The sequence below is a fragment of the Synchytrium microbalum genome (genome assembly GCF_006535985.1).
Source record: "Synchytrium microbalum strain JEL517 chromosome Unknown SmJEL517_scf0011, whole genome shotgun sequence".
In the NCBI taxonomy this organism is placed as follows: domain Eukaryota; kingdom Fungi; phylum Chytridiomycota; class Chytridiomycetes; order Synchytriales; family Synchytriaceae; genus Synchytrium; species Synchytrium microbalum.
In genome coordinates this window covers 291,630-316,021 of record NW_022158360.1, presented here as the reverse complement: position 1 = coordinate 316,021, position 24,392 = coordinate 291,630, and the positions used below count along the sequence as shown (strand labels likewise).

Here is a 24,392-nt window from a genome sequence, read left to right as displayed (position 1 = left end):
GTTGCAACAGGCAAGGAACATGGCTACTTTGAAAGAAGGTATACAGGGACTGATATGCTGAACTATTTGCTTCTGAATAAGCATGGAGATTCCAACGCCCGCCTTTTTTGGCTTCTATCCATCTCACATATATCACTCCTAGTTTCCATGCGTCTCAAGTCTGTACAAAACATTGGAAAAATCACAAAATCCATGAAGATGATTGCTTCAACCAAAGTCACTCGAGCTCAACGAAACATGGAGGTCGCTAGAGTGTTTGGTACTGCTGGAACTGGTAATAAATTTGGTTGCGAAAAAATTATAGGACGACGTCGAACTGGTTTGACCAATACTCACTCCGTTTACTCCATAGCCGTCTTCAAATACACCGAAACAGTCGAACCCGAAAACGGCAAAGTCCTCGCCGTAGCAGTCTCATCCGACCGTGGTCTCTGCGGCGGTATCCACTCCTCCATCGCAAAAGCAGTCAAGCGCTACGTGGCCGCAAACCCCGAAACCCAAGTCGTTGTACTCGGTGATAAAGCCCGTAATCAAATCATTCGTGAAGCTAGATCTAATATGCAGGTCAGCTTCTCGGGTGTCGCAAAGGGTTTCCCTACATGGACGGAATCGTGCATGATTGCTGATGAAATCTTGCAAACGGGTATTGAATACGATGCTGTCAAGGTGTTTTACAACAAGTTTAAATCGGTCATTGCGTTTGATACTACTGCTGTGCCGGTGTTTACGGTTGCTGCTTTGGAGGCTTCACGTAAGTTGTTTGAGAGAAATGGCTGGGTTGGAGTTTGAGAATGAGGGATTGAAGTGATATGTTGAATGAGGAATTGGAAGGTTGAATTTCCATACACGTACCATGTTGCCGAATTTTTTTACCCGTGACAGAGTCTGCACCACCACCGCAAAATCGAAGCAAATCTCACATCCACACGTTTATAGCCAAGCTCTCTGCATACGAAATCGGTGACTCGGTCTTGAAGAACTTTGAAGAATTCACATTCGCAAACACCTTGTTCTGGACTATATCTGAAGGAAATGCCTCTGAAATGGCTGCCAAGAGAACTGCCATGGAGAATGCTACCAAGAATGCCGGTACGTATATACAAAAGGCACAGTGTGTTTTGGGAATGCGTTGTTGTGAGAAAATCGAGGTGATGTGGATGGCGGAATCGGTTGGCGGAAAACAAAGAGGACGAAGTTCTCTCCCAGATTGTTAATTTACAAATTTACAAATCTGCAAATTTACATTGCTCCATGCCATTCTCCCTCTTTTTATCTCTACTCCCACTCACTCTAACCAACTCTGTAGATGAAATGACTGCCAAGTTGAGATTGACTTACAACAGAGGTCGTCAAGCTGCTATTACCAACGAATTGATTGAAATTATTACCGGTGCTTCTGCCATGTAATCTTCGCTATTATGAGATTAAAGGGAAGCAAAGGAAGTGACGGGAATAGATTTATAAAGAATACGTAGCGGTTGGATGAAGGAAAGCAACAATAAAAATGACATATGATGATTATGTGTGTTTTTTGTTACTAGAAATGGGGGTGTTGTGATATCTACAATTAATGTTGGATCATGCTACACACTTGTTTTCTTGCACTTGGTGGCCTCTTGCTGCGATGGAGGTGATGTCCAAACATTTTTCCCTCATTTGTAATGAATGTTATCCCATCCAAATAAATAGACTGTCAGAGGAAAAAAGAATCCTAATGGAAGATACCATGTTGATGCCATCATCTCGACTCACTCATTTGCTTCGTAAGGATACCATCACGGTGTATCACATTCAAAGACGGATCTCCAAGCGACTTGGTTTACATCATCAAAATTATACATTTCAGAGTTGCCGAGGTCCGGTCAGGAAATCGGTCTGTCAAATGGGTTCATCATTGATTGAACCTAACGAAATGGGACTATGAGCAGGAAAACTTCCAACTAGCGCAGCCCTAAGAGATGAAGTTTGATTTGTGAGCATCTTTGCTCATTAATCCTTCTTTTGGCTAATCAAACCTGTATCATCCACGGCAGCACGCACCAAGTGCCTCAGGATGTTCCAGCAACGATTTCGCGAGCCATTCCATCTCTCACTGTTGGAAATAAGCAATGTCTCGTTGCTTGTAGTCACGGTCTGGAGTACGTCAGTGTAACCTGGTGTACAGTGTAGTATTCCATGATGGACTAGGAGTTTCAGTTACCGAATTCAGAAATTTGGCTTGAAACTGGACTGGCACTGTCTTAAGTCTTAAGGTCCCTGAAAAATCTGCATGTGAGGACGAAAGGTAGAGCAAATCTAAAAACAAGGGCTTGAGAATTGAGCAATGCAAATTCCTTAGATATGCGTTTTTTGTGCTCCTACCTAGACCATCCTTAATTGTACCAACAAAGGCATCCAGTTCTGCAGCAGCAACCAATAACCAATCCACAAGCTGTTCCGTCTCTCGGGTTATTTGATTACTCTTTAATTGTCGCCACGAATGCCGATTACAGCAGGAGAGCTCGATAATATAACGACTATTGCGGTTTTTTGATTTGCATATGTGAAACGAAATGGTGCGAATCAAGATATACCTGCAGCGATTACAAAGTTTCCGCGCAGCATCACGATATGCGATATTGGAGGCGTAGCAGTACTTGCCGGCAGAGGAGTAACTGGTGAGAGATCAAACTTCAGTTCTCTGTCACTGGATGTCGAAAGCACTAATGGTGTTGAATTCGCAGAGGGGTTCAAGAGCTCAAGTCGCATGGTTTCGGTAGTATTGTTTTTACATTTGACGATTCGTCGAAACCTCAGCGACATACAGTCCCAGATGTTGGAGCTGCTGACTGCCATTGATGCGTTTTTGATCACAGCTGAAATTGCTCAACAGAGGAATGCGAGAAATGTCCAAACATTTGGGCAATCGACAGATGCGCCCAAGTTTCACGTTGAGTGAAATAACGTGACTTGATTGAGTGGCCTGTTTTCGAGACAGTCCAATATTGCAGTTGGTCGGAAATACGAAAACGGTTCATTGCCGGTACTAACTGTACAGCAACAGATGCTGAAGTTCAAAACCTCAACGTTTTTTCAATTCAATTGGTGTTGGATGCGGAAAGACAACACAGACATTCCAACAAACAAACAATTTCCGATTTCGATTTCAACTCTTTTTTCATTTTGGTTACTAGAATTGGTGTCTTGCAATAATATCTACAATAATGGGTTTTTAATCTCTTGAACTATAACTACTGATTGGTCTTGTACAGGTTTGGTGTGGCATCTTGTTGTGGGGATGCAGGCGACGTCGGAGAATCAACGAAAAGCCCCGAAATAGCATCCCCAATAGTCTCACTACTAGCACCCACATTCTCACGATACATCTCCGCAATTGCTCTCCCGACACTTTCAGAGCTTGCAGATATCTGTGCTTGCTTGCCCTTGTTTTCAAATGCTTTCGCCATGGATGCTACTGATCCTGATGTTGGTGATTCTTGTCTTGATTCAGACGATTGCGTAGTACGGAAGCTCTTGTTGCTGAGTGAGTTTACGATTCCTCCAGAGGCTTCGAGTCCTTCGTTGCTAGCCGCGATGCTATCATTCGACTGTTCGATTGTGCCTGCAGTCGAGTAATCAGCACTTCCACGTTTCAAATCCAGACTCTCAGATCCGTTTATACTGTCCATACTGCATTCGTTCGTATGCTGGCTCGGTGTGGTGGTGGTCTGCATAGTAGACATTGTCGTGGTGGTATAATTAGATACGAATGACGAGCATGGTGGCAGATTACTTGGAGCATCTACTAGGTCAGACGATGATTTAGATAGCGGAGATGCGGAAGATGGAGATTGGTGGCGAGGCCTGACGACTGTCGCGGCACGGTCTATTGCACCTCCAAATCCTCGCATTTGGGGTTTTAAGTTTTGTGTAGGTGCTGGTGATGGTGATACTGCGACTGGTGGGCTTGACGGTTCACCCATTTCAAATTTAACTACCGTGCTTGCAGAGTCACTTCTCACTCTCCCTTGTTGCTGTCGGACACTCACTACAGGCGACTTGCTTGCGGTATAATATTCTTCGCCAACAACAGGAGGCAGCAGCACAGATACGGATGAGTTGGATGACGTCGCAGATAGCTGTTGTTGCAACACTTGAGACGATAATCTTCTTAGCATTTTACGAACTGCTTTGGGCGTTGTATCCATACGTGGTTGTAAGTGCGTAGCTCGATCCATTTCAGCGTTCGATGGTGGTGATACTATACCCATTGGATTGATTTGTGAAACACCGTCGACATCATCGTCGTCTTGATCGTCGTCGACATCATCCGTATTATTTCTACTCTCCACTTCATTTTCCTCTTTGTCGCAGTCATCATCCTGCTCCATATGTATGCTACCCCATATATCCTCAAACGTGATGGGCGTAGTAGGTTCCACATGTCGTGATTTAACGGTCCCTTGTGGTGTAGGCCCAATAAGATTAATCGATAATGAAGCATCGATAGCACCCAGTGAAATCATACTACTTCTTTTGGTTACTATAGACGGTGGACGTGCTGATTGTTTTGTTGCTTCAAATGGATCAATATTCATTAAGCTGGCACGTTTCGTCATAAGGTTTGGTGTTCGTGATGCTCGGCGTCCACTTGCGGGAGTAGCGGACTGAATTTGCGAGACTGGTGAGTCGAATCCTGTCGGCGATGTCACCTCACTCCACATTGGCGACGGAGTTACAGGAGTCAATGCAAGGGCATCTGGACTTGGTGGGACGGCAACAACAGTTCCGGCAGGTGATAATGGACCTTCTTGTTTCGTATTGATTATCGTGGCCGCCGGTGATATTATACTGATGATAGAAGGTGCTGTTGATTCTTGTTCGCGTCCTGCTATACCTAGTAATGAACCACTGGATGTTGCACCTGACAGTGAGACAACTGACTTGTCCTTGATTGGTAGTGGTGGTGGCATGGATTCTAATTCTTCAGCAGCTGCCAACATTTGTAGTAATGCAGTTGATAATCCTGCTTTTCGAATCGTGGCTGCTCCAATTCCCGATTGTGATGCAGCGTTGGTTGATGCTAGATTATTATTCGACGATGTTGCTAACGACGGAGAAGACATACTCATTGCCGACATAATTCCACGAATAGTTCCCGTAGCTGTATTCGTGCTTATCACACTGGTTGGAGTCGTTGCGGGATTAGCATCACCTCCAGTACCTTTGGCTTCCGGAGGTTCAACAGCCCGACTCAGATTCATCAACTGGTCTTCTCTCAGACATGGCGGAGACGCACAATACTGATGCAATGAAATAGATCTTGCGCCCGTCAATATTGATGAGATTTTGAGAGACTCGTCGGGCACGATAGGGTACTTGTCTCGTTGGAATTGTCGCATAGCGTTAATGACATTGAATATGAGTCGGTTTTTTTCGAAGTTGATGAGTCCGTTCGAGAGGATTTTCTGGTTGCCGTCGTTTAAGAATGTCAAGTCCTTGATCATTAGGCCAAAGAATGGTATCAGTGGTGGTTTGGCGAGATGCTCCATTTCTCGGTAGGCCTTGTAGTTTCCTCTGTAGCTTAGAGTGTCTTCAAGTTCTTTATAAAATCCCATTACTCGACTAATAAGCATGATAATGGTTCAAGGTTAGGAAAGTTCAATGTCATATTTGATATAGGATCACCACTTTTTTTTCTACCTTGAAACTCCAGCCCAAGACTTCTTCATTCTGCTCACAGAATTTGTATTCAACCCACTGAAGATGGCCATAGCTGAATTGAAGTTTTGTAACTCTAGACACCTGCAACAACAGAAGAAATGTAAGTTTCCGAGAACGAAAAAAGCAAATAGTTGATCGATATGATCGCTTACTTTCGAGCAACTTTAATAAACTTCTCAATGGCTTCAGTCCGTTTCTGCAACTGCTCATATGAGCAAACGATAGTCCCAACCCAATACCCGATCTTGTTAAACCGATCAATATAAGCTTGAAGCTGTCTCGCACTCTTGGCCGTCTTGTCACCCCACAGAAATATAGCAAACTCTTCTGGTTTGATGGCTCTAAACATTTTGGAATCAGCCAGTGTCAGCTGTTGAGCAATGTGCTTCGCCTTGTGGTTCATTAATTCGAATCCCACTAGTAATTCCTTTAGTTCGGAGGTTGTTTGGATTGGGGCTGGTGCGAGTGGATCTAGAGATGAGTGGGTACCCCTTTTACGTAGAAGGGTTTCGAGGCTGACCATCTCGTGCTATGACAAATCGTTACTTTGGCTAACTTTGAAACCAAAGCAGACGAAAACAAGAACATACCGATACGATTTGCTGAATCTGGTCCGCATAGTGCTTATACTCGGTGGTTCTTACAACTCGGAGGAAGTCGTCTAGAGCATTCCTCATTTCAGGCAGCAAAAAGTCATACGAATGTTCTCCAACCTAATGAAGATGTAAGCAAAATGATCGAATCTGTAACAGAAAAATGGTACCATCAACTTGACTCACCCATTTTTTAACAATACTGACAATACGGTGCATCACAATTGAAGGCAAATTTCCATCAACTACTTGTGTCGCATCAACTGGACTATGCATTTCAGTTGATGAATTCAGGAACTTGGTTTGGAGGTGGTTTAGGAGGACGATGGGTGTCATGAAGTGTCGGAATGTGAGTAGGAAGACTTCCAGATAGAGCAGGTCTAAGAGATAAAGCTTAATTCGTTAGGATTGTTTCTGCTAGTAATACCTGAGTTTCTTGTTCATCAAACCTGGATCGTCAACAAGAGCATCAACAAGCGCATCCGGTGTTCCGGCAACAATCTCATAAGCTGTTTCGTCTCGCAAGTTCTTGATGAGGATCTCTTGCTGGTTGTTATCACGAATCTTGAGGACAGCAGGTGAACCTGATATAAACCAGCTGTGAGATCATTTTTTTGCTTTCGCGACTAATACGAAACTGTTGGGATCAAGACTTACCGGCAGTGATGACAGCGTTCCCTCTCAGCATCTCTATAGGTGATGTTGGGGCTGCAGTACTGGCTTTCGCAGCACTAAAAGCTCGTCTGTTGACTGTTGCATATGCAAGAAATTCACTAGTTGAACATATGAGATAATGTGCCAGCCATATTTTGTCTGGGCTCAAAATTCAAAACTCACGTGCTCGCCGACAGCTTCTCCTTCCACTTCCCACCAGATGCCGCTCTTCCATGGCCGAGAGTCTGACTGGAGTATAACTTCTCATTGGATTTCTTGTTGAGCACGTCCTCACTACGCGTGACCGTCTTGCGAACAGTTCCTTTTGGTGATTTCGTAGTAGGATTACGAAACAGAGCCATTACAGAATTAGACTTATTGTCCAGTTGATTCTGTGAACCTCCTGCTGCTGATCCAATCGTCTTGGTTCCAGCTGCTGTAGATAGCTTCTCTCGACTCATCCGCACTGTTCCATATCGATTAAGTGCTGGTTCTGACCCTGTTGTTGCGACCTTGTCTGGACGTACTCGTTTCGATAGTAACCGACTCAGAGTACCAAACTTCTTCCCTTGCTGCTTTTTGGATGCTTGTGCTTCTTCTGTAAGTATGGGTTGGGTGATAAATTCAACTTTGGTGGGTTTGACTTCAATTGGTAGTTCGGGATGTATTGAGTCGACTGGTGATGGTGGTGCGACGGGGTCGACAGGTGACTAAATAGTGCAAAAATGCGTCAGGATTTCTGGAGGAAAAAAGACGGATAATGGTGGACCAGCCATAAACTCACTTTAAGAGCTTCAACAATTTCCTTGCTACTCTTATTCTCGTATTTCTCTTCCATCAAATGTTTTGCAATAGCGACCTTATGTAACGTCATGGAGGATGGGCTGGTAGGAGAATCCACTTCGAATAGCCCGGCTAGCGGCTTCCTCGCTGAAGTATTGGATGTCGAAAGCAAAGATGGTGCTGGGTTTGCAGAGGGCCGTCTGGAACTCAATTTGGAGGGTAGTTTCGGCAGTTCCATGACAGTTGGTGATTCTCTCGAGAAATCAGCGACACGTGCTGCTGCTGTTGGACTACCGGCTGCTGTAGCTTGCTTGATTACAGCGGCAATGGCTCGACCGAGGAAATCGAAAATGTCGAAATACTAGTTGAGGCGTATGTCAGTTCCGTGACTCGGGAAACGCACAAGAACCTCCGCTTACCTTTGGCGATACGAACTTGTACTGACTCAACAGTCCATCTCGATCCAGATGTGAAAATGTAAAGGTCTGCTTGGTCCGGTTATAACTGTACTGCAACACATGCTGAAGTTCGAGGTCTAAAAGCTCTTCCAATTCCGGTGTCGAAATATGTATGCCGCCAACATCCAGCCTTATAATCACATCTTCTTTTCCTTGCAATAATGGTTGCGACAAAGCAGTGACCTAGTTTAGCGACATATTGCTAGAAACTACGCGTCTTAAAACATTCACAACTACGATTTCAAACCTTTGCCGGATACGATACTCCGGTTTTCAATAGTTGGAATTCAGCCTTCTCGTCAACGTTCTCGCCTTGATTCATTCCCATCATAACGGGGAAGGCATCTTGACTGTTACTCAACAAATCTCCCGTAGATAGGGATATGATTTGTGACATTTTTTTGGGCGGTAGAAGCCTTTTGAGCTTTGGTTGTTGACTTGTTGGTCCCAAAAACACAGTTTTGAGACAGACCCTGTTTTGCAGTGTGCTGCGGAAGATGATTGGTGTAAGCAAGCGGAGCTAATACAAGCTCTAAATTCACGCTATTTGGGAGGTTTTGGCATGTGAGTTACTTTCTACTCGATGGGTGTTCTGTTCAATAGCCACGGTTGCTTATTTTGATAATTCAAATGTCTTTGGATTTCTCGGCCAGTGAGGTAATTGTGAGCCTAAAATCATTATCAATGGCATAAGATATACTCATGGCGCGAAACGGTACCATCATCCATTATTGAAAAGTGTCTTGCCTGCTTCACTTCCTTGACTTACCAAACCCAAATTTCGAAAAAGCTCACAGGTCACTGGATTTCAGCGTATCAGTCCATACCCTCTAATAAAGGCTCAACGTGGCTTACAACTGGCTGCTTAAGCTATCTCTGAGATCATTAAACGCATCTCTTGCTCTGCAATCCGTCTTGGTATGTGCGTTTATTGAAGTTGAAGCTTTGTGTTGCAGTTCTTGTATTTTCGTAGTTCGTCATATAAAGGTATTGTACTAACGAGTTGAATATTTAAAGAGCTTCCGTACGCATTCAGATATGGCGTGGAGATGCTCTGGAAAGAGCAATTTGGAACTCATCACAAACATGCGAGACAACGAATTGATCAAACAAGAACGTGTCTTCAATGCTATGACAAAGGTTAAGTATTCCATCATGATTTCATGATCGTCAGAAACTATGAGACTGTTAAAGTAAACTCATGAACCCATGAACCCATGGACTCACAAACCACCACTCCACCCACTTAGATTGATCGAGCCAAATACTGTCCCGCGTTTCCCTACGAAGACTCACCACAAGTGATTGGCTACGGTGCAACCATAAGCGCTCCTCACATGCACGCCCACGCACTCGAACTATTACTCGACAAGCTCACTCCAGGGTCCAAAGTCTTGGACGTCGGCTCTGGCTCTGGATACCTCACATCATGCTTTGCAGAGCTGGTCGGTCCATCTGGCAAAGTAGTTGGAATCGATCACATTGATGAATTGGTGGAAATGTCACAAAGGAACATAATGAGTGATCATCCAGAGTATTTGGAAGATGGAAGGATTGTGTTGGTTGCTGGTGATGGACGTCAAGGATATGTGAATGAGTCTCCTTATGATGCAATGCACGTGGGGGCTGCAGCTGATGGTGTGCCTCAAGCAGTGAGTGTATTGCGTTTGAAATGGCTATAGAACTACACAGTGACATGGTTGTTTTTAGCTCTTTGACCAATTGAAAGTGGGAGGCAGATTGATTGTACCTGTTGGAGCGATGAATGGGCACCAAGTCTTGACTCAATTCGACAAGAAGGAAGATGGGAAGATTGAAGAGCACGAGCTCATGAATGTGATCTACGTGCCGTTGACAACAGCAAAGTTTCAACGATTACGTTCTCGATAACATAGTTGCGCACTTCTTCCTTTGTATCTTTATAGCTCAATTGTATTTACACTAGCATTGGAAACATGAAAACAATAAAATTGATATCATACAAAACTACAAAAGGAAACCAGTTTACTTGTCTACTGTTGTGGTCAGACACTGTTGAAAAGAGTAGGAAGAATCGATCAGGCCGAATACCACACACATGAGTAATACAACACAAACCCCTTACTTGATTGACAACCTCCAATAAATGCGTGTTCTCCAAAGCCGCTGCAACTCTCTCCTTATCATTCAACTGCTTGTTGACTAAAAACGTATCAAAAGAACTCGTCAGCAAAAAACCCGTCTCCATCTTGTGAGCCGCAGCTCCACAATCAGCTCTTTCACACCCACATACCAGCCTTCTCAGATTGATGCGTCCCCTCCCTAACAGATATATCGACCTTGAAGCGATCCGGCAAACTACGTAAAAGTCTCACTCGGAGACACAAGCCAATCAACGTTGCCATTGAGCAGTGCGGGATTGTGGGAGTGAAGCGAACATGGACGAGGTTTCGGTCATTGTCTACGGATATATGGTCCAGTTGGGTGACGTTGAGCTGTTCTAAAGTCAGCTATTGGGGTGTGTTTGATGTTGAGACTTTGTAAACTTTTAAATGTTGATTAAGCGAGTAGAAGGGGAGCTTACAGGATGTTCTGGGTCGTTGATGTGTCGAATCAGCTCTGTTTGAAATTGGAGTATGAGTCTCTAAGCTATCAAACAAACATCAACAAAGCTTTTGAGCATACCAAAGATTTCTTCAGCGTCGAATTCGTCATGTGTTGAATCGTCAAGCTCGTCTTCGGTTCTAACTCGCTTGCTAGTTTTGCTGTCCTTGACTTCATATACAGTCGGATTGGCGTTAATGAGCTCTCCTTCGCCGACTGCCATCTTGTCTGCCGAGGTTGAAGTGATGGAACGGAATTGAGCTTGCAATTATTCAACTGAACAAATATCCGAGTCACGTTCTATTTTCTGTATATTTACGCATTTGGTCACATAATTCTACTACATGTTTCGTTGCTCCTTACTAGTCGCACTCTCTGCTTCATTCTTCGTCCTTATCAGAGCAGTCACTATTGCAATCATAGTAAAATACTGCTTCGGGCTGCCAAACTGCCTTGTTATGAGGGTTCCAAGCTTCCTGTCGTGAAAACAGCAGGATGTCCTGTCGATTGGAGATACAGATGGTGCGGGGCTCATCATGCACTACTAATTCACATACTCTGCCATACAATAATCGACTACTTTCCGTTACGTGGCCATCGATATCATGATCATTTGTGATACGTGGTAGAATGAGAGTCTTCCCAGTGTTGCTACTAATATGAACTCATTCATGAAACAGGGCTGATTTGATATGTTAATGACTCGAAATATCCTGTAAGCTCCCGTTCCCTGTGAATTGCGACATCCAAAGTTCTGACAAACATCTCAAATCCAAACCAATCTAATAGTTGACTTTCAACAATACCTACATGGAGAGTCACGATTCCTCGTGGTTCAAAAGCAGCATTCGTCGGCGTGTGTCTCTGAGTGAGACTAGAGCGTATTTGGACTTTGTGAGGGAGGGTACCCATCAATCAAAATGCTGGTTGGTGGCTGGAGTAGTTGAGCCAGATCTGCATAGCATTCCAGATAGGTTCTTGGGTTGGTTTTGCTTACCACCATGTTTGACGTTTGGCACCCATAATAGGTAAAAGCGTGATATCGATGATGTTGGGATGTTGGGAGGGAAATGGTGTACAGGAAGTAGCAAATATCATGTAGGGGTGGGCATTTCATAGTTGAGCTTTGCCTCACACACATAAATTAAACTAATAGGCATTCTTTCATATCGAGAAAGTATGAGCACATTCGACGCTGGCGTCATTCTCCAGAATTTCGATCAGCAGCTTTTCCACAATCAACATAAAATTCAAGGAAACAGTAGTATTCGTGTACAACGACTATTTTACCAACAAGGAAGATGACTTATTCATGCTGGATCTTGTTGCGAAGAATCCCAATTTTTTCGATTTCGGTTTCCAGAATATCACCATCCTTCATATAAACTGGTGGCTTCCTAGCCATACCAACTCCCTAATCATACCCATTGTCAGCAAACCATCCCGAAACAAGCATTCAAGTGCTTCAACATTTACCTCAGGAGTACCAGTCATAATCACAGTTCCAGCCTCCAGTGTAGTCCCTTTTGAGCAATGAGCAATGATTTGGCGAATATTGAATATCAAGTCTGAGGTGTTTGAGTTTTGTAATTCTTTTCCGTTTAGGCGCAGTTTCAAGTCGAGTGTGCCTGCGTCCGCGATTTCTGATGTTGAGACGATCTGAGGGCCATATGGGCCGAATGTGTCGAACTGTGGAGACAAACGAGTGTTAGAGAACATGGAAGTCGATGATTCAAGCTGTCCATAAGAACCTACCGATTTTCCAAACGTCCACTGCGACGTCGATCGCTGCCACTTGCGAGCAGAGATATCGTTACAGACTGTATACCCAGCAACATCTAACACCACAAATCCACTTTTCAGCAAAACCACATACAACAATCTCCCCAAAAAGCAACTATACTCACACTGCAACGCATCCTGCTCCGAAACATTTCGACAAGTCTTGCCAATAACAACACCAAGCTCAGCTTCAAAGTCTGCCGACTTGTCTTGCGCGACTTTCGGGATACGAACAGCTTCGTCAGGGCCAGCAGCAGCCATAGATGGTTTGGTGAATATAATTGGATGCGGTGGTGTTGGCATGCCTGCTTCGGCGGCGTGTTTGCGGTAGTTTAGGCCGATGCAAATGAATCTGTAGGGTATGTGAAGCTTATGTCAAGATCTCGACAACACAGCAAAAGTGCCAAGGGATGACGAGGTGGCGCAATGAAAGAAGGTATTTACATGGGTACACGTTCCTACAGGCACGACATCGTCAGAGATTCAAGTCAACACTCAAAACGTAACACAAGTGTTCACTCACCAGAGGAGCCAGCAGCGTTTTAACCTCCACGACCTGATCCGTAATCTTGTAACTTCCAAGAGGGTTTCCAGTGATTACTCGAGCCTAAAAACCATGAAATGTTGAGAGTTTGGCCGACACTTGTATACACTCCAGCAATCTTTACCTTGATGCCAGAAGGGAGGTAGCCTTTGCTATCGACAGATGTTGGCTGACCAAAATAGGTTTGGCCATCTTGAGCGACAAAGCGAATGAGTCTCGTCCACTATGGGAAAGGCGGTATAATTTTGAGAGTGTCAGTTTGGTTGTTTTTTGGATGATTCAAGGAAATCGTGTAGATGAGAAGCAGATTCTTACCTTGCCGGTGCTCATGTTTCAGTATTGTATCGCGGTTCAGAAAAGAAAGGACTGCCTTTCCGGGTTGGTAGTTTATGTTTTTGTCAAAACGTGGGAGTCGTGACTTGCATCGATCTTGTAGAATAGCGAAGGAGACGCCAATTCCTTTGCTGGTCGTTCATTGTAGTCCAAAATTATATTTGGCACGTTGTCGTACTAGGAAGCTTATATCACGAAAACGAGCTTGCGGCCAAAATACGCGTCGATCAGCTTTGTCGGTTTGCACAAGATTACGAGGTTTCTGACTGTGAACGAGGTCCAGTTACGTGTCACTACTATCATTGATTAGGCACAAGTGCTTTGCCGATACAACCTTTCTACCTGATCTTCCATGCATCCTTGTCCAAATCAGAGTCCCAGCTGAAAGTGTAGAGATTTGAACTAAATGCTGGCCATGCCAGTGCCAGATACCGTAGAGAGCGATCTAGTAAGTCTACAGAAAGAGTCGTTTAGCCTTTTGAAGTCGATTGAATACTACTGACGGTCACTGGTGTCAACAAATATCATTGCAAGCTCCTTTTGCAACCAAGAATCTCGTCAACAGATCCATTCTAACGAGGTCAATCACTATCTATAGACACCATTGAAACTCCTCCAGTCCTTCCAAAAGAAACAATCTGAACGCCGAGACATTTACAAGGAACTTGCCACAATCTACTCATCATACCTAAAGAAAGACCTCACAGACTCCGAATACGCTACATCGACGGCCGCCATATCAGCCAAATTCAATCAAGTCTCGATATCAATACAGCAGATACGGGACGGCTGTACGCAATGCAGTCGATCGGATTTGGCTGCCTTGATTACGCAAGTGCAGGAACTTGAGAGGAAGAAGCTCGAGTTGACTGTGCATTTTCAGGTCGTTAATGTAAGGGTTGACGAGAATGTGGCTTCGGAGAGGTCACTGTCGCGTTGGGCCTGACGATCTCACGGTCGTTTTTGATATAGGCCGAGACGGTACTTACAGGAAGGGAGTATGCAAGCGTGGTTGCAGGGTTGGAAGAGGAGCTCAAGTCAAATCGAGAGGATATAGTTGAAGTGGAAGACGAGATACGTGCGGAATTGTCTGAATTGTAAAATATCGTGTAATATACGCCTATGCGCATAGCAGCAACGCTGAAGCACGTGTGGAGAACGTCAGTATCACATATCAATACTATCCTTGTGAACGCGAGAGGTGATGCATCTCCCAGCACCCAACTTTCGCAAACCAACATCACTTTGTCAAAATGGTATCCGCAGAAGCTCATCACGAGGAGACAGACACAGCAGCACCAAGTAAGCCATGCATCTAAACCCGCCATCCTGCCCTTTACCCTCCTCAAGCGTCGCTATAGCAGCTAAACTCACAAAACAAAAAACCACTCTAGAAATGCTCATTTCACAAGAAGATATGGCCAAGTCACGAATTCCTGTAGCCTGGCGTGACTATTGCGCTCATTTACTACCAGAGCTGAATCAATGTCGGCAAGACAATTACTATCTGCCTTGGACTTGCGAAAAGCAGCGTGTGGCATGGACTAAATGCCAATATGACGAGTTGAGTGTTTGGGAGGATTTGCTTATTGTTGATTCATGTTGAGACTGGGATTTGGAGGATGTTAAAGTGTTGTTGGTCTGCTGTGTCAAAGCTTGTGACAAGAGCTGACACCTCACGCTCCCATTAGCTACCAGAGAAGAATGAAACTCATAGAGAAGCAACGGGCAGAAACTGCAACTGCCGCATTGGACGCATAATAATTGAAAAACAAAAGCATCTTTGTATAGAACAAACCGGCTCTTTTTTTTGAAAAAGAACATTTTAAACTCTCTGGTCAAAAACTACATTGATACCAGTTACAAGATTTGGGGTGTTAAGAAAAGAAATCACACAGACATGTTGTAAGAGTTCAGCTCTACCAACTATGGTTAGGCTTTTATGGGCTTGACCTTCATCTTCATCTCGCTGGGAGATGGAGTCATGGCTAGGCAGACGGAAAGTTAGTTACAAGACTCATACCAAATACTCGTAGTTTTCAATCGTGACAAGGTCGCTTACTAAGAAGGATAAGCGGTGCAGGCTTGTCTCCATAGCTGAACTCAAACTCTAGCAACAGTCGCGTCACAACCAGACGTAGTTCAAGTTGGGCGGGGTTCATGCCGACACAGTTACGGGAGCCGAGTGAGAAGTGGAGGTATCCGCGGGGAACCTAAATGGCAGATGTGTGAATCATGCTTCCAGCGCAAGTAGAGCTGTTTTTGCAGGCAATACCGATCACCAATTTGCGACTCCCAACCAAATCTTGTGACAAGCACAAGGTGAAGGAGCGTAGCATCTTGCTTTCATGTAATATACTGCACGTGGCGCTGTGCTCCTTTTCCTAGTATCAACTGTTCCAGTTTGCGATTTGCGTCGTTATCATGTTATGAAGCTCATGAAGCCCGTGAGATTCGACAATCAACATCAACAACCAATGAAGAAACTTCTCCGATAAAATAAAACTTTAATGAGCTCAGAGCAAAGTTGGAATTTGACTTTTTTTATCATTCTTCAAAAGTCAAAAATGAATGACAAAAAAAGCACTTATTAAAACACCCCAGAATTGGAATGCTGTTTCTTAAAAGGACCGTCGCCTAGAAGAAAAATGGAATTTACGCCCTGATGGGCTTGACTCTCATTTGCATCTCACTTGGAGATAGAGTCATGGCTAAAAAAAAAAACCACCGTCAGAAACATATACTGCATTCTGCCATTTTACTCGAATCAAACTTGAACTTACTTAAAAGGACAGGCGGTGCAGGCTTATCTCCATAGATAAACTCAAACTCTTGCAAAAGACGAACCACGACCAGACGCAGTTCGAGTTGAGCGAGCTTCATACCGACACAGTTACGGGGACCCAGTGAGAATGGGAGGTAGCCGCGGGGAACCTACAATGGAAATTGTGTGAATCATGGCAAGTCACAGTTTTTTTTGGCGTAGACGGAATACCATACCTCATCAAGATCAAGGAAGCGTTCAGGTCTGAAAACATTGGCGTCGCTGCCGAAATATTTGGGGTCGTTCTGAATAATGTTGGGCAGGACCATGATTTCCACACCGGCTGGAATTATGTGACCGTTCAAGGTTACATCGTGGACTACTTTGCGTGTGAAACCGGCGGAAGGGTACTATAAGGGTGTGCAAGCTTAGCAACAAACCCGGTATGAAATTGGAAGAATAAACACAAGTTTACCATTCTCAAAATCTATGGTGACAAAATGAACGATTAAACAAAACCGACAGAGAGAACTTTGGACGGTGCAAGTCCTTACCTCTTTAAGAAAAGCGTTAAGATATGGCATCCGATCAACGTCCTCCATACTTGGTCTCCTTTCACCAACATATGACTTGATTTCCGCCAGCAGTTTGCCACGAACTTCGGCGTTTGTCGCAATGACTTGGAATGCCCATGACCCAGCAGATCCGGTAGTATCATGTCTAAGTTATGAGAATGAACGAGTTTCAGAACTGTTACGAGCTAGGCTGATCGTTTCTTTTGGCAAACTAATACAGACATACTCACCCAGCAAACAACAAGGTCTTGATCTCATCCATCATCTGCTTCTTACTCATAATCATCTTCCCGCTTTCATCCAAATCCACAATAGCATTAAGCAGCGTCCCGTTATTCTTGGCCTCCAAATCCTTCTTGATGCTGCCATCCCGTATTGCAGCCAACCGATCATCAATCATGGCCGACACGGCTGTATTAAGACACTTCATACGTGCCGCATATCCAAAGTTTGGCCAGATTTGATACCAAGGGATGAGCCTCTGACGTGCCCGAAGAGCTATGTCATCAAGTATATTCTGGAAAACCAGCCAGAGGGACTCATTATTGGGGGATGAGATCTTGGCCGCTTCTTCAGGAGACTCGTAGTCGCGTCCGAAACCGACTTGGCATATAACGTCCATTGTGGTTCGTAGCATTTCGGAACGGAGGTCGAATTCTTGGTTTTGGAAGGTCGTGGCGTCGGATTTCCAGCGTGTGATGAGACGGTCGAGGACTGTGTTGATGCGTTTGGCACTGAAACGCAGGTTCTCGAGACGGAAGCCTAGTTCGACGAGACGGCGGTTGTGTTTCCAAGATTCGCCAGTGTTGGATAGGATACCCTCTAGAATGTAAGAGATTGTAAGAATGAAGTCAGAATGCAATGAGAATGAAGTCATGAGCCAAAGAGAATGTAAGAGCTTGTAAGAATTCAGTGAAAAGTTAATGATTCAGGTTTGCAAGCATCGGCGAGGTCGAAACCCCATTTTCCTTCCTTCATGTAGTCCCTTTTTGTACAGATTTCAAGACTCACTTCCAATAAGATCAGCAGTAATATCATAACTCCTCCCTTTAACCATATCATCCATAACTTTTGCACTCAACAACTCTTCAATAAACTGCGGGTCACTTGCAACCACCATACTGCTTCCAAACGGCATCATCTTGCCCCACATCCACAGCACATACGATCCGCCCAGCGTATACGCCAGATTCCCAATCGGGCCTCCGGTTTTGCTAGTAAAACCCAAATTCAGACCTTAAAATCCCCAAAAAGTTAATTAACGCGACATACAAATCCGGCCTAGAGTTCCTCTCAACACCGAGCTTGGTATCCAGCAGATTCCCGAGGGATCCGAAAAAGAAGGATTCCTTTTCAGGCGTCTTGAGCGTCGACAATTTCTTAATATTTGCGAATTTTGTCATCATGGATCGGATGAGAGACAGGATGGACACGAGACCGGCTGCTGATGCGAGGATGAGGAGGAGCTTGTCGCGGGGCATGGTTTGCAGGGTTGTTAGAGCAGACATGTTGGTGCTAGTGTGATATAGTTTGGAAAATGTTTGGAGGTTAGTGGACCGTGGTGGTTCGCAGAACTGGAGATAGGACGACATATTATAGAATCGCATGGCATGCGTACCTGTTTGGCGTGCTTGTCAGCTCCTTATCAGACTCGTAAAGAGTACAACGTAGTCTCTACGTGTTGCAGAAAAGAAAACGTGAGGTGGCAGATTCAGTTTTATCCGCAATCAATAGATTGCCTAAAACTCAAACCGCAAGAGTATGGACGTGTTTTCACATAGCATACGCTTCGATTGGCCAGCTCAATTTCTCTAAAACTCCCTTGTCAATGAGCGAAAAGCGAATATATAATTATTTATAGCCAAACCATAGTAGTACAAGTCCCCAAAAAATAAATCAAGTTCTCACGACGTTTCATCGTATTGCATCAATGCGCTGGTTAGCAAGTTCTCCAAATCCTATTTCAATAAAGTGTGAGCAAAAAACCACCCTGATCAAGGAACAAGTATAACTTTGTTCACAATCACAGACACAACAGCTCACCCGTCCCAACGACCCCATATTAGCACCCGCCTTCTCATCCCACGCAAGATGCGGTGGCAACAGGGCACCAGACGCCGGCGCACTACCATTAGTCACACCATCCCCAGAGAGACTACGCGGCACACTCTGTATCCCATTAGGTATAACCCCATTCGCACTCGTCGTGCTATATTCCATAGGTGACATCGCCCCCGGTTGCTGCATACCAGCAGAAGCCGGCGCCGAATCCATTTCAATGATCGAACTAAACGCCGATCCATTCAAGCTTCCGTAATCTGTTATTGGTGTTACGGGCGTTCCCGGTATAGTAATGGATGCGAGACCGTTTAACGGGTTTTTGAGTATCATTCCGTTGGTGTTTGATACGGGTGTTACGGGACCTGATTCGACACCGTCTAGGTATGCTTCGAAATCTGCGTATACGTCTCGAAGTGATTGTGTTGTTGTGCTGCTAGTAATGTTTGATCCTGGTGCGATGGACGATACACCTGATATCGACAACCGTTTCAGCACGTCTTGTCTCAACGAATCGCGTTTCTTGGTCGTCATGGGCGGTGTCGGTATACTCGATTTGGAATCTAGGTTCTGTTTCAGCTTCGCTTCTAAATCTTCCAGTTTGGATGTATCTGCCGACTCTTTCAGTATCTCGTCGAGATATTGTTCCATTATATCAAAGCTGGACTGGTTGTTGCGGTCTAGACTGGATGAGGCGGTACCATTTATAGAAGGTTGCAGCGGTGGTGTTGAGACTGTACTGATTGTGCTGAAATCTGGCATGTCTAGTGTGTATGTGGGTGCGGTGCCTGTTGATGATCTGGGTATACTGGATGCGGCAGACGACCGTGGGACACTGGATCCTACTGATGATCGTGGTGTGGCGTCAGTGGTTTCTACTGTGAGTGACGGAGCTACTGCTGCTACAGGCGATAAAGCAACAGCACGTAGTGACGGTGTAGCGCTATTTATACCATTAGGTTTCAAACCATGGTTGGATTCCGTCCGCCTCAGTTCCTTTGATGTGGTCGATGTAGCTGATTGCGGTATGGATTGCACCGATGCAGAAGACGTTTTTCGGGATGATGCATCAGGTTGTTGTGGATTTGTTATTGTCAGCAGGGATGCTGGTTTGTTTGCTATTGTCGATGTAGGCGAGGATATTGCATTCAGTGGTGATGTTGGGTTTGATTGCATTGGAGTGGTTGGTGCCGATTTATTGGTGTTGTTGGTGGTGTCGTTTGAAACAAGAGGGGACGATGGAGCGGATTTGGAATCTATGTTTAGTGGTGTTGGTGCATGTGGTGATAATGGTGTTGCGTTTACAGATGATGGTGCAGTGGATGCTGCAGATGCTGGCAAGGCAGGTAGGTGCGCTATACTTAATGGTGATGGTGCCGTGGTATGTGCAAGTTTAGGTCGAAGCAACGAATCAAATGGCAAGACACCTGGTACAACGACCATCGACGGAGGCTCTACACTCGGTGGTGCAATTACTGGAATATCGTTTGTTGGTGTAGCAGTACTTGTTCGTAAATTAGCAGGCACATTTCGGACCCTATTTATATTATTACTATCTCCTGTAGCAGCAGCCGATAAACTTTCCAGAGACGGCGATGCAGATATGTTTGGTGTCGAGTCGTTCGAATTGGTAGGTGATTCGAGAAAGGCAGGCCGGCTTTTCAGTATGGTTTCCATATCTGCTTTCGTCAGTGATCCATCTGGCGCAATATCTGGAGCTGCTCCCAAAGCACCTAATGGGAGCGGTGTCGCACCTTCCAGCAGCTCTCTCGTCAATACAAATGTGACATCTTTTCCCTCTGCATCAGCCTTGACCAACACATCAGCAGTCATGGCATCATCATCCAGGATATCTTCAACACCTGTTATCACACTACGTAGCCTGTATCGATATGTCGTCAGCGTATCTGTTATATTAAACTTTCGTAAAGCGACTGAAGTGGTCTCGGCAACGGTGGTAGTGTCCGTTACGGCAATAGTCTTGTAGTATCGGATTTTACCAGTTTGATCCGATTCATCATATAGAAAGACACGCACAAGCCGTTGATCTCTGTCTCCGTATCTTTTGTTTAGTAGCACTTTCAGAATGGTATCATCATTTACGCGGACTGAAGATACGAGTCCTCGTTTCGAAACATGGCGAGACAATTTAGAGAAGTCAGCTACACCTGGTAAGTGGCGATGCCTTAAACTGTCGACGTGATCATAGAAACTGTCTTCTGGTTCTAATATCTTTTCCTCTACAAAAATCATGGGTTAGCGAAAATTAGCGATCCAAAAAAAAAGCAGTGAGGTCAGAAGACGAAACGACTTACGCGAGTCCATGAATAGAAGACCGACATAATACTCTCCATCTTTCGCATTTGATATCCTAAACTTTTTCAAAGCTGCATCAACCAAATCTCTAACCGACATGCCCTTCTTGATGGCTACAGTCTTGAAGTTGGCCTTCAAATCTACATTTCCAGCATATATCCGTAGCACGTTTATTGGCTGCAAAAAAGGAACCATGAGCCCAAGTAGTTTGATTGATTTTAACACCGTCTGCAAATGTGCTTACCGACTCAGTAGCAACAGCTGAGTCTAGAGATGGTGATGTCTCGTCATTCCTGGAAGCTGATCGGACAGTTATGTCATTAGCCTTGACGAGGGCTTCTTTCGATGAATGGCCCGACCCGGTCAGCGATGCGAAGCTCGATGTCATGGAAGATGTACTTCGACCCAGTAATCGCTAAGAGATAATAAAGGTTTAAAACCGTGGAGAAATAACCCATAATGAACTTTTTTGCAGATGCATACCGAGAAGAATCCCAATTTCTTCGTCTTCTTCTTACTATCCAATGACGAAACAGATTCACCCAGCGATTCTCCATCCGAGTCTCGCTCCGGTGCTTCACTGCTATCACCACCAGTTGATAAATCCTCATCGCCGTCCTCATACTCGTCTATTTCTTCAATAATGACGGTATGAGATTCAGCAAAGTTGACGTGCAGCTTCACTTTGAATTCGTCCTGTTGCGTTATTTCATCAATGTCGGCATCTCCAGGTGCAATCAGCGCAACGTTTCGTTGCCGATTCAGTCGGGCTAGTCTCTCGAATGGAGTCTCAATGTTCTCGGCGGGTATATAACCAATCTGTGATGCGAAAATGGGAAAGATCAGAGACTGATATACACGTAACGTGAGTCTGTTTGCATCGTTTGTTATTGTACCTCGTCGGTTTTCATACATTTCACCAACCACCAGTACGAATTTGAATCATCAAGTAGTTCCAGAGCGTCGCCTTTCAGCACACATACTTGTCCTAGTGGATAGATCAAATGTGCTGTTAGGGCCACAGGCACAAACGCCAAACGTGTGAAGCGTATCGTCTCAAACCTTCCAAGTTTGCCACAAAAGTATGCAGAGCCCACACAAAGCCTTCCCCGATATCTATCTGGTCGTCTGTGAGCAGAAAAAGCAGACGGATTGGTTAGAAGTGTGTGATGTTTTCAAGCCATGTTGTCGGTGAATGAAAAATCCCAATTTTGTCAAGACTAGGAGAAACCGCGACTCATAAACAGGAAGTGGGAGAGAGCAGTGGTGCGTACCTAGAGCTATACTGTCTGTCTCGTTCTCGTCATCGTTATAATTTGTAGCAGGGATGGTGATTTTGGGTTTCCCGGTATTAAGACTAACTGGACCATCAAGAGCTATATCCACTTCTTCGTCGTGGTATACTCCATTTTCGAGCTCCTCTCCTGACATTTAACGATAAAATTTGTCGTTGACCGCACCTGGTTGCGACAGTTGATGGCCTCAATCTGCGTGAGCGTGTGGGCACACACACAACTTTTTTAAGAAACTGACTGGGAAATCCGTCCAGACGAGAAACCCAGGTATCCCAACGTTCAAGGCCACCTCCTATAATTTTCACGTCGCGTCTTGATGCACCTTGTTTCAACGTAACAAAGAAATTTTTGATTTCACATGTGTCTCGGCTGTGAGGATGGCCGCTTCTATCTGATCTGTAGGTGGCGCTGATTAGCTCATGTCGGACAACTGTCGGAGTACTTGGCAACATATTCCCATGGAATAGACTATGTATTCTTCCTTTCAATGTCATGTACGTGATCGAGTAAAGAGTAGTAAACGAATGTCGTCGCAGCAGCGTAGCTTGTTGGATTACGTGGATGGCGCGCTGCCTCCTTGTAATTACACAATTCCATCAATTCCAAATGGAAATTAATTGAAACGTGCAAACTCCCAGCAAGCTCTTCAGTTTCTAGTAGCTTTACGCAATGATCGACCAAACACATCGTACCTTGAAAAGCAGCTTTGAGCTTATCCGGTCGCTGTGACCGGAGCGAAATCCAATAATATAACATAGTACTATGTAATTGATCCTCTTCCGTTCTCCACAGTTTACGAGAAAACGAACGAGCTCCTCCTTCGCACAACTGCATTTTGTCACTCACAGCAAACATCACTCCCGCAAAACAAGAAACTCCAACCATGACACTGCATCTAATGGACCTCGAGGCCCACGTCCTCGCCGAAATGGTACAATCTGGCAAAATCACTCCCTTGGAGTCAGTGCAAGCTGCTTTACAACGCATCAAAGAACGAAACCCAACTCTGAACGCCTTTGTCTATGTCGACACTGAAGGGGCTCTCAAGAGAGCGAGAGAGCTGACTGAAATGGTGAGATTTGCGTCTTCGTATGGCTGCATCGCTATATGCAGAGGTGACATTAAAAGACAAACCCATGATCGCACCATATTTTAGCAAAAGAGAGGCGAACCACTTGGGAAGTTTGCCGGTGTGCCATTTGGAGTCAAGGTATGTATGATGACAGGAAATATTCGTAACGTCCATCTGACGTGTTTGCTGGTTGACATAGGATCTTGAAGATGCGTATGGTGAGTACAAGAAGAACTTTGGGGCTCAGAATGCAATACCTGCATCTCATTGCTCTTTTGCTGGACATTTCAACCTATTTGTGCATTTCTCTTTGACCTTCTTTTCATGTTGGTAATGGTTTGCGAGTACCTGTGAACTCACGCTGTTTATAGGAATGCCAACGACTTTGGGAAACCCTGTATACAAGAACAACATTGCAAAGCGTGACTCGCCTGGAGTCGCACGTCTCAAACGTGCTGGAGCTATCTGTATTGGAAAGACGAATACACCTGCTCATGGGTAAGTTTCTGGTACCCAGGTCGTGGTTGGCATTGTCTTCGATTCTGATGTTATTTTTTGTGTTGATACAGATGGACGTTTGCTAGTTTCAATCGTGTGTATGGTATTACTCGAAACCCTTGGGACGTGGAGAGAAGTCCAGGTAGGACCTGTGGTGCAGTTTGATCATATCGTAGTCAGGATACGTTGTTGACAAACACTTTTCAACTCGCAGGAGGATCATCAGGAGGCTCGTCTTCAGCAGTCGCTTCTAGGATGGTTCCCATGTGTACAGCATCAGACGGTGGTGGAAGTATAAGATGTCCTGCTCTATGGACTGGCTGTTTCGGAATGAAGGCTACGTATGGAAGAGTTCCTATGGCTGGAGCTGGTGTCTTGAAA

At 44.8% G+C, this 24,392-nt stretch overlaps 8 protein-coding genes across 8 annotated transcripts; 3 read left to right on the top strand and 5 right to left on the bottom strand.

Annotated features, from left to right (window-relative positions):
* Window positions 1–19: 19 nt before the first annotated feature.
* On the top strand, window positions 20–1,407 carry SmJEL517_g02594 (uncharacterized protein; the record flags this gene model as incomplete). The annotated part of the gene is made up of 5 exons (XM_031168522.1): window positions 20–38; window positions 143–274; window positions 353–751; window positions 883–1,089; window positions 1,307–1,407. 5 exons carry the CDS (start codon window positions 20–22, stop codon window positions 1,405–1,407), a joined length of 858 nt encoding a protein of 285 aa, XP_031025560.1.
* A 1,823-nt stretch (window positions 1,408–3,230) lies between these two features.
* SmJEL517_g02593 (uncharacterized protein) lies at window positions 3,231–8,588 on the bottom strand (the record flags this gene model as incomplete). The annotated part of the gene is made up of 11 exons (XM_031168521.1): window positions 3,231–5,604; window positions 5,683–5,784; window positions 5,856–6,232; window positions 6,294–6,416; window positions 6,483–6,676; window positions 6,746–6,880; window positions 6,954–7,069; window positions 7,134–7,660; window positions 7,735–8,094; window positions 8,153–8,374; window positions 8,439–8,588. 11 exons carry the CDS (start codon window positions 8,586–8,588, stop codon window positions 3,231–3,233), a joined length of 4,680 nt encoding a protein of 1,559 aa, XP_031025561.1.
* Window positions 8,589–9,229: 641 nt separating this feature from the next.
* SmJEL517_g02592 (uncharacterized protein) lies at window positions 9,230–10,081 on the top strand (the record flags this gene model as incomplete). Its single annotated transcript, XM_031168520.1, has 3 exons — window positions 9,230–9,331; window positions 9,442–9,843; window positions 9,902–10,081. The coding sequence occupies 3 exons, from the start codon at window positions 9,230–9,232 to the stop codon at window positions 10,079–10,081; spliced, it is 684 nt and encodes a 227-aa protein (XP_031025562.1).
* Window positions 10,082–10,195: 114 nt separating this feature from the next.
* SmJEL517_g02591 (uncharacterized protein) lies at window positions 10,196–10,997 on the bottom strand (the record flags this gene model as incomplete). The annotated part of the gene is made up of 5 exons (XM_031168519.1): window positions 10,196–10,222; window positions 10,296–10,372; window positions 10,464–10,680; window positions 10,755–10,789; window positions 10,856–10,997. The coding sequence occupies 5 exons, from the start codon at window positions 10,995–10,997 to the stop codon at window positions 10,196–10,198; spliced, it is 498 nt and encodes a 165-aa protein (XP_031025563.1).
* A 1,083-nt stretch (window positions 10,998–12,080) lies between these two features.
* On the bottom strand, window positions 12,081–13,430 carry SmJEL517_g02590 (uncharacterized protein; the record flags this gene model as incomplete). The annotated part of the gene is made up of 8 exons (XM_031168518.1): window positions 12,081–12,188; window positions 12,251–12,463; window positions 12,530–12,612; window positions 12,682–12,908; window positions 13,001–13,014; window positions 13,080–13,163; window positions 13,225–13,323; window positions 13,416–13,430. The coding sequence occupies 8 exons, from the start codon at window positions 13,428–13,430 to the stop codon at window positions 12,081–12,083; spliced, it is 843 nt and encodes a 280-aa protein (XP_031025564.1).
* A 1,399-nt stretch (window positions 13,431–14,829) lies between these two features.
* SmJEL517_g02589 (uncharacterized protein) lies at window positions 14,830–15,194 on the top strand (the record flags this gene model as incomplete). Its single annotated transcript, XM_031168517.1, has 2 exons — window positions 14,830–14,996; window positions 15,125–15,194. 2 exons carry the CDS (start codon window positions 14,830–14,832, stop codon window positions 15,192–15,194), a joined length of 237 nt encoding a protein of 78 aa, XP_031025488.1.
* Window positions 15,195–16,088: 894 nt separating this feature from the next.
* On the bottom strand, window positions 16,089–18,280 carry SmJEL517_g02588 (uncharacterized protein; the record flags this gene model as incomplete). Its single annotated transcript, XM_031168516.1, has 8 exons — window positions 16,089–16,144; window positions 16,217–16,367; window positions 16,434–16,607; window positions 16,673–16,684; window positions 16,752–16,917; window positions 17,003–17,594; window positions 17,784–17,986; window positions 18,045–18,280. 8 exons carry the CDS (start codon window positions 18,278–18,280, stop codon window positions 16,089–16,091), a joined length of 1,590 nt encoding a protein of 529 aa, XP_031025487.1.
* A 396-nt stretch (window positions 18,281–18,676) lies between these two features.
* Window positions 18,677–22,577, bottom strand: SmJEL517_g02587 (uncharacterized protein; the record flags this gene model as incomplete). Its single annotated transcript, XM_031168515.1, has 8 exons — window positions 18,677–18,730; window positions 18,816–21,070; window positions 21,146–21,323; window positions 21,391–21,561; window positions 21,630–21,965; window positions 22,043–22,134; window positions 22,209–22,274; window positions 22,421–22,577. 8 exons carry the CDS (start codon window positions 22,575–22,577, stop codon window positions 18,677–18,679), a joined length of 3,309 nt encoding a protein of 1,102 aa, XP_031025492.1.
* Window positions 22,578–24,392: the final 1,815 nt, after the last annotated feature.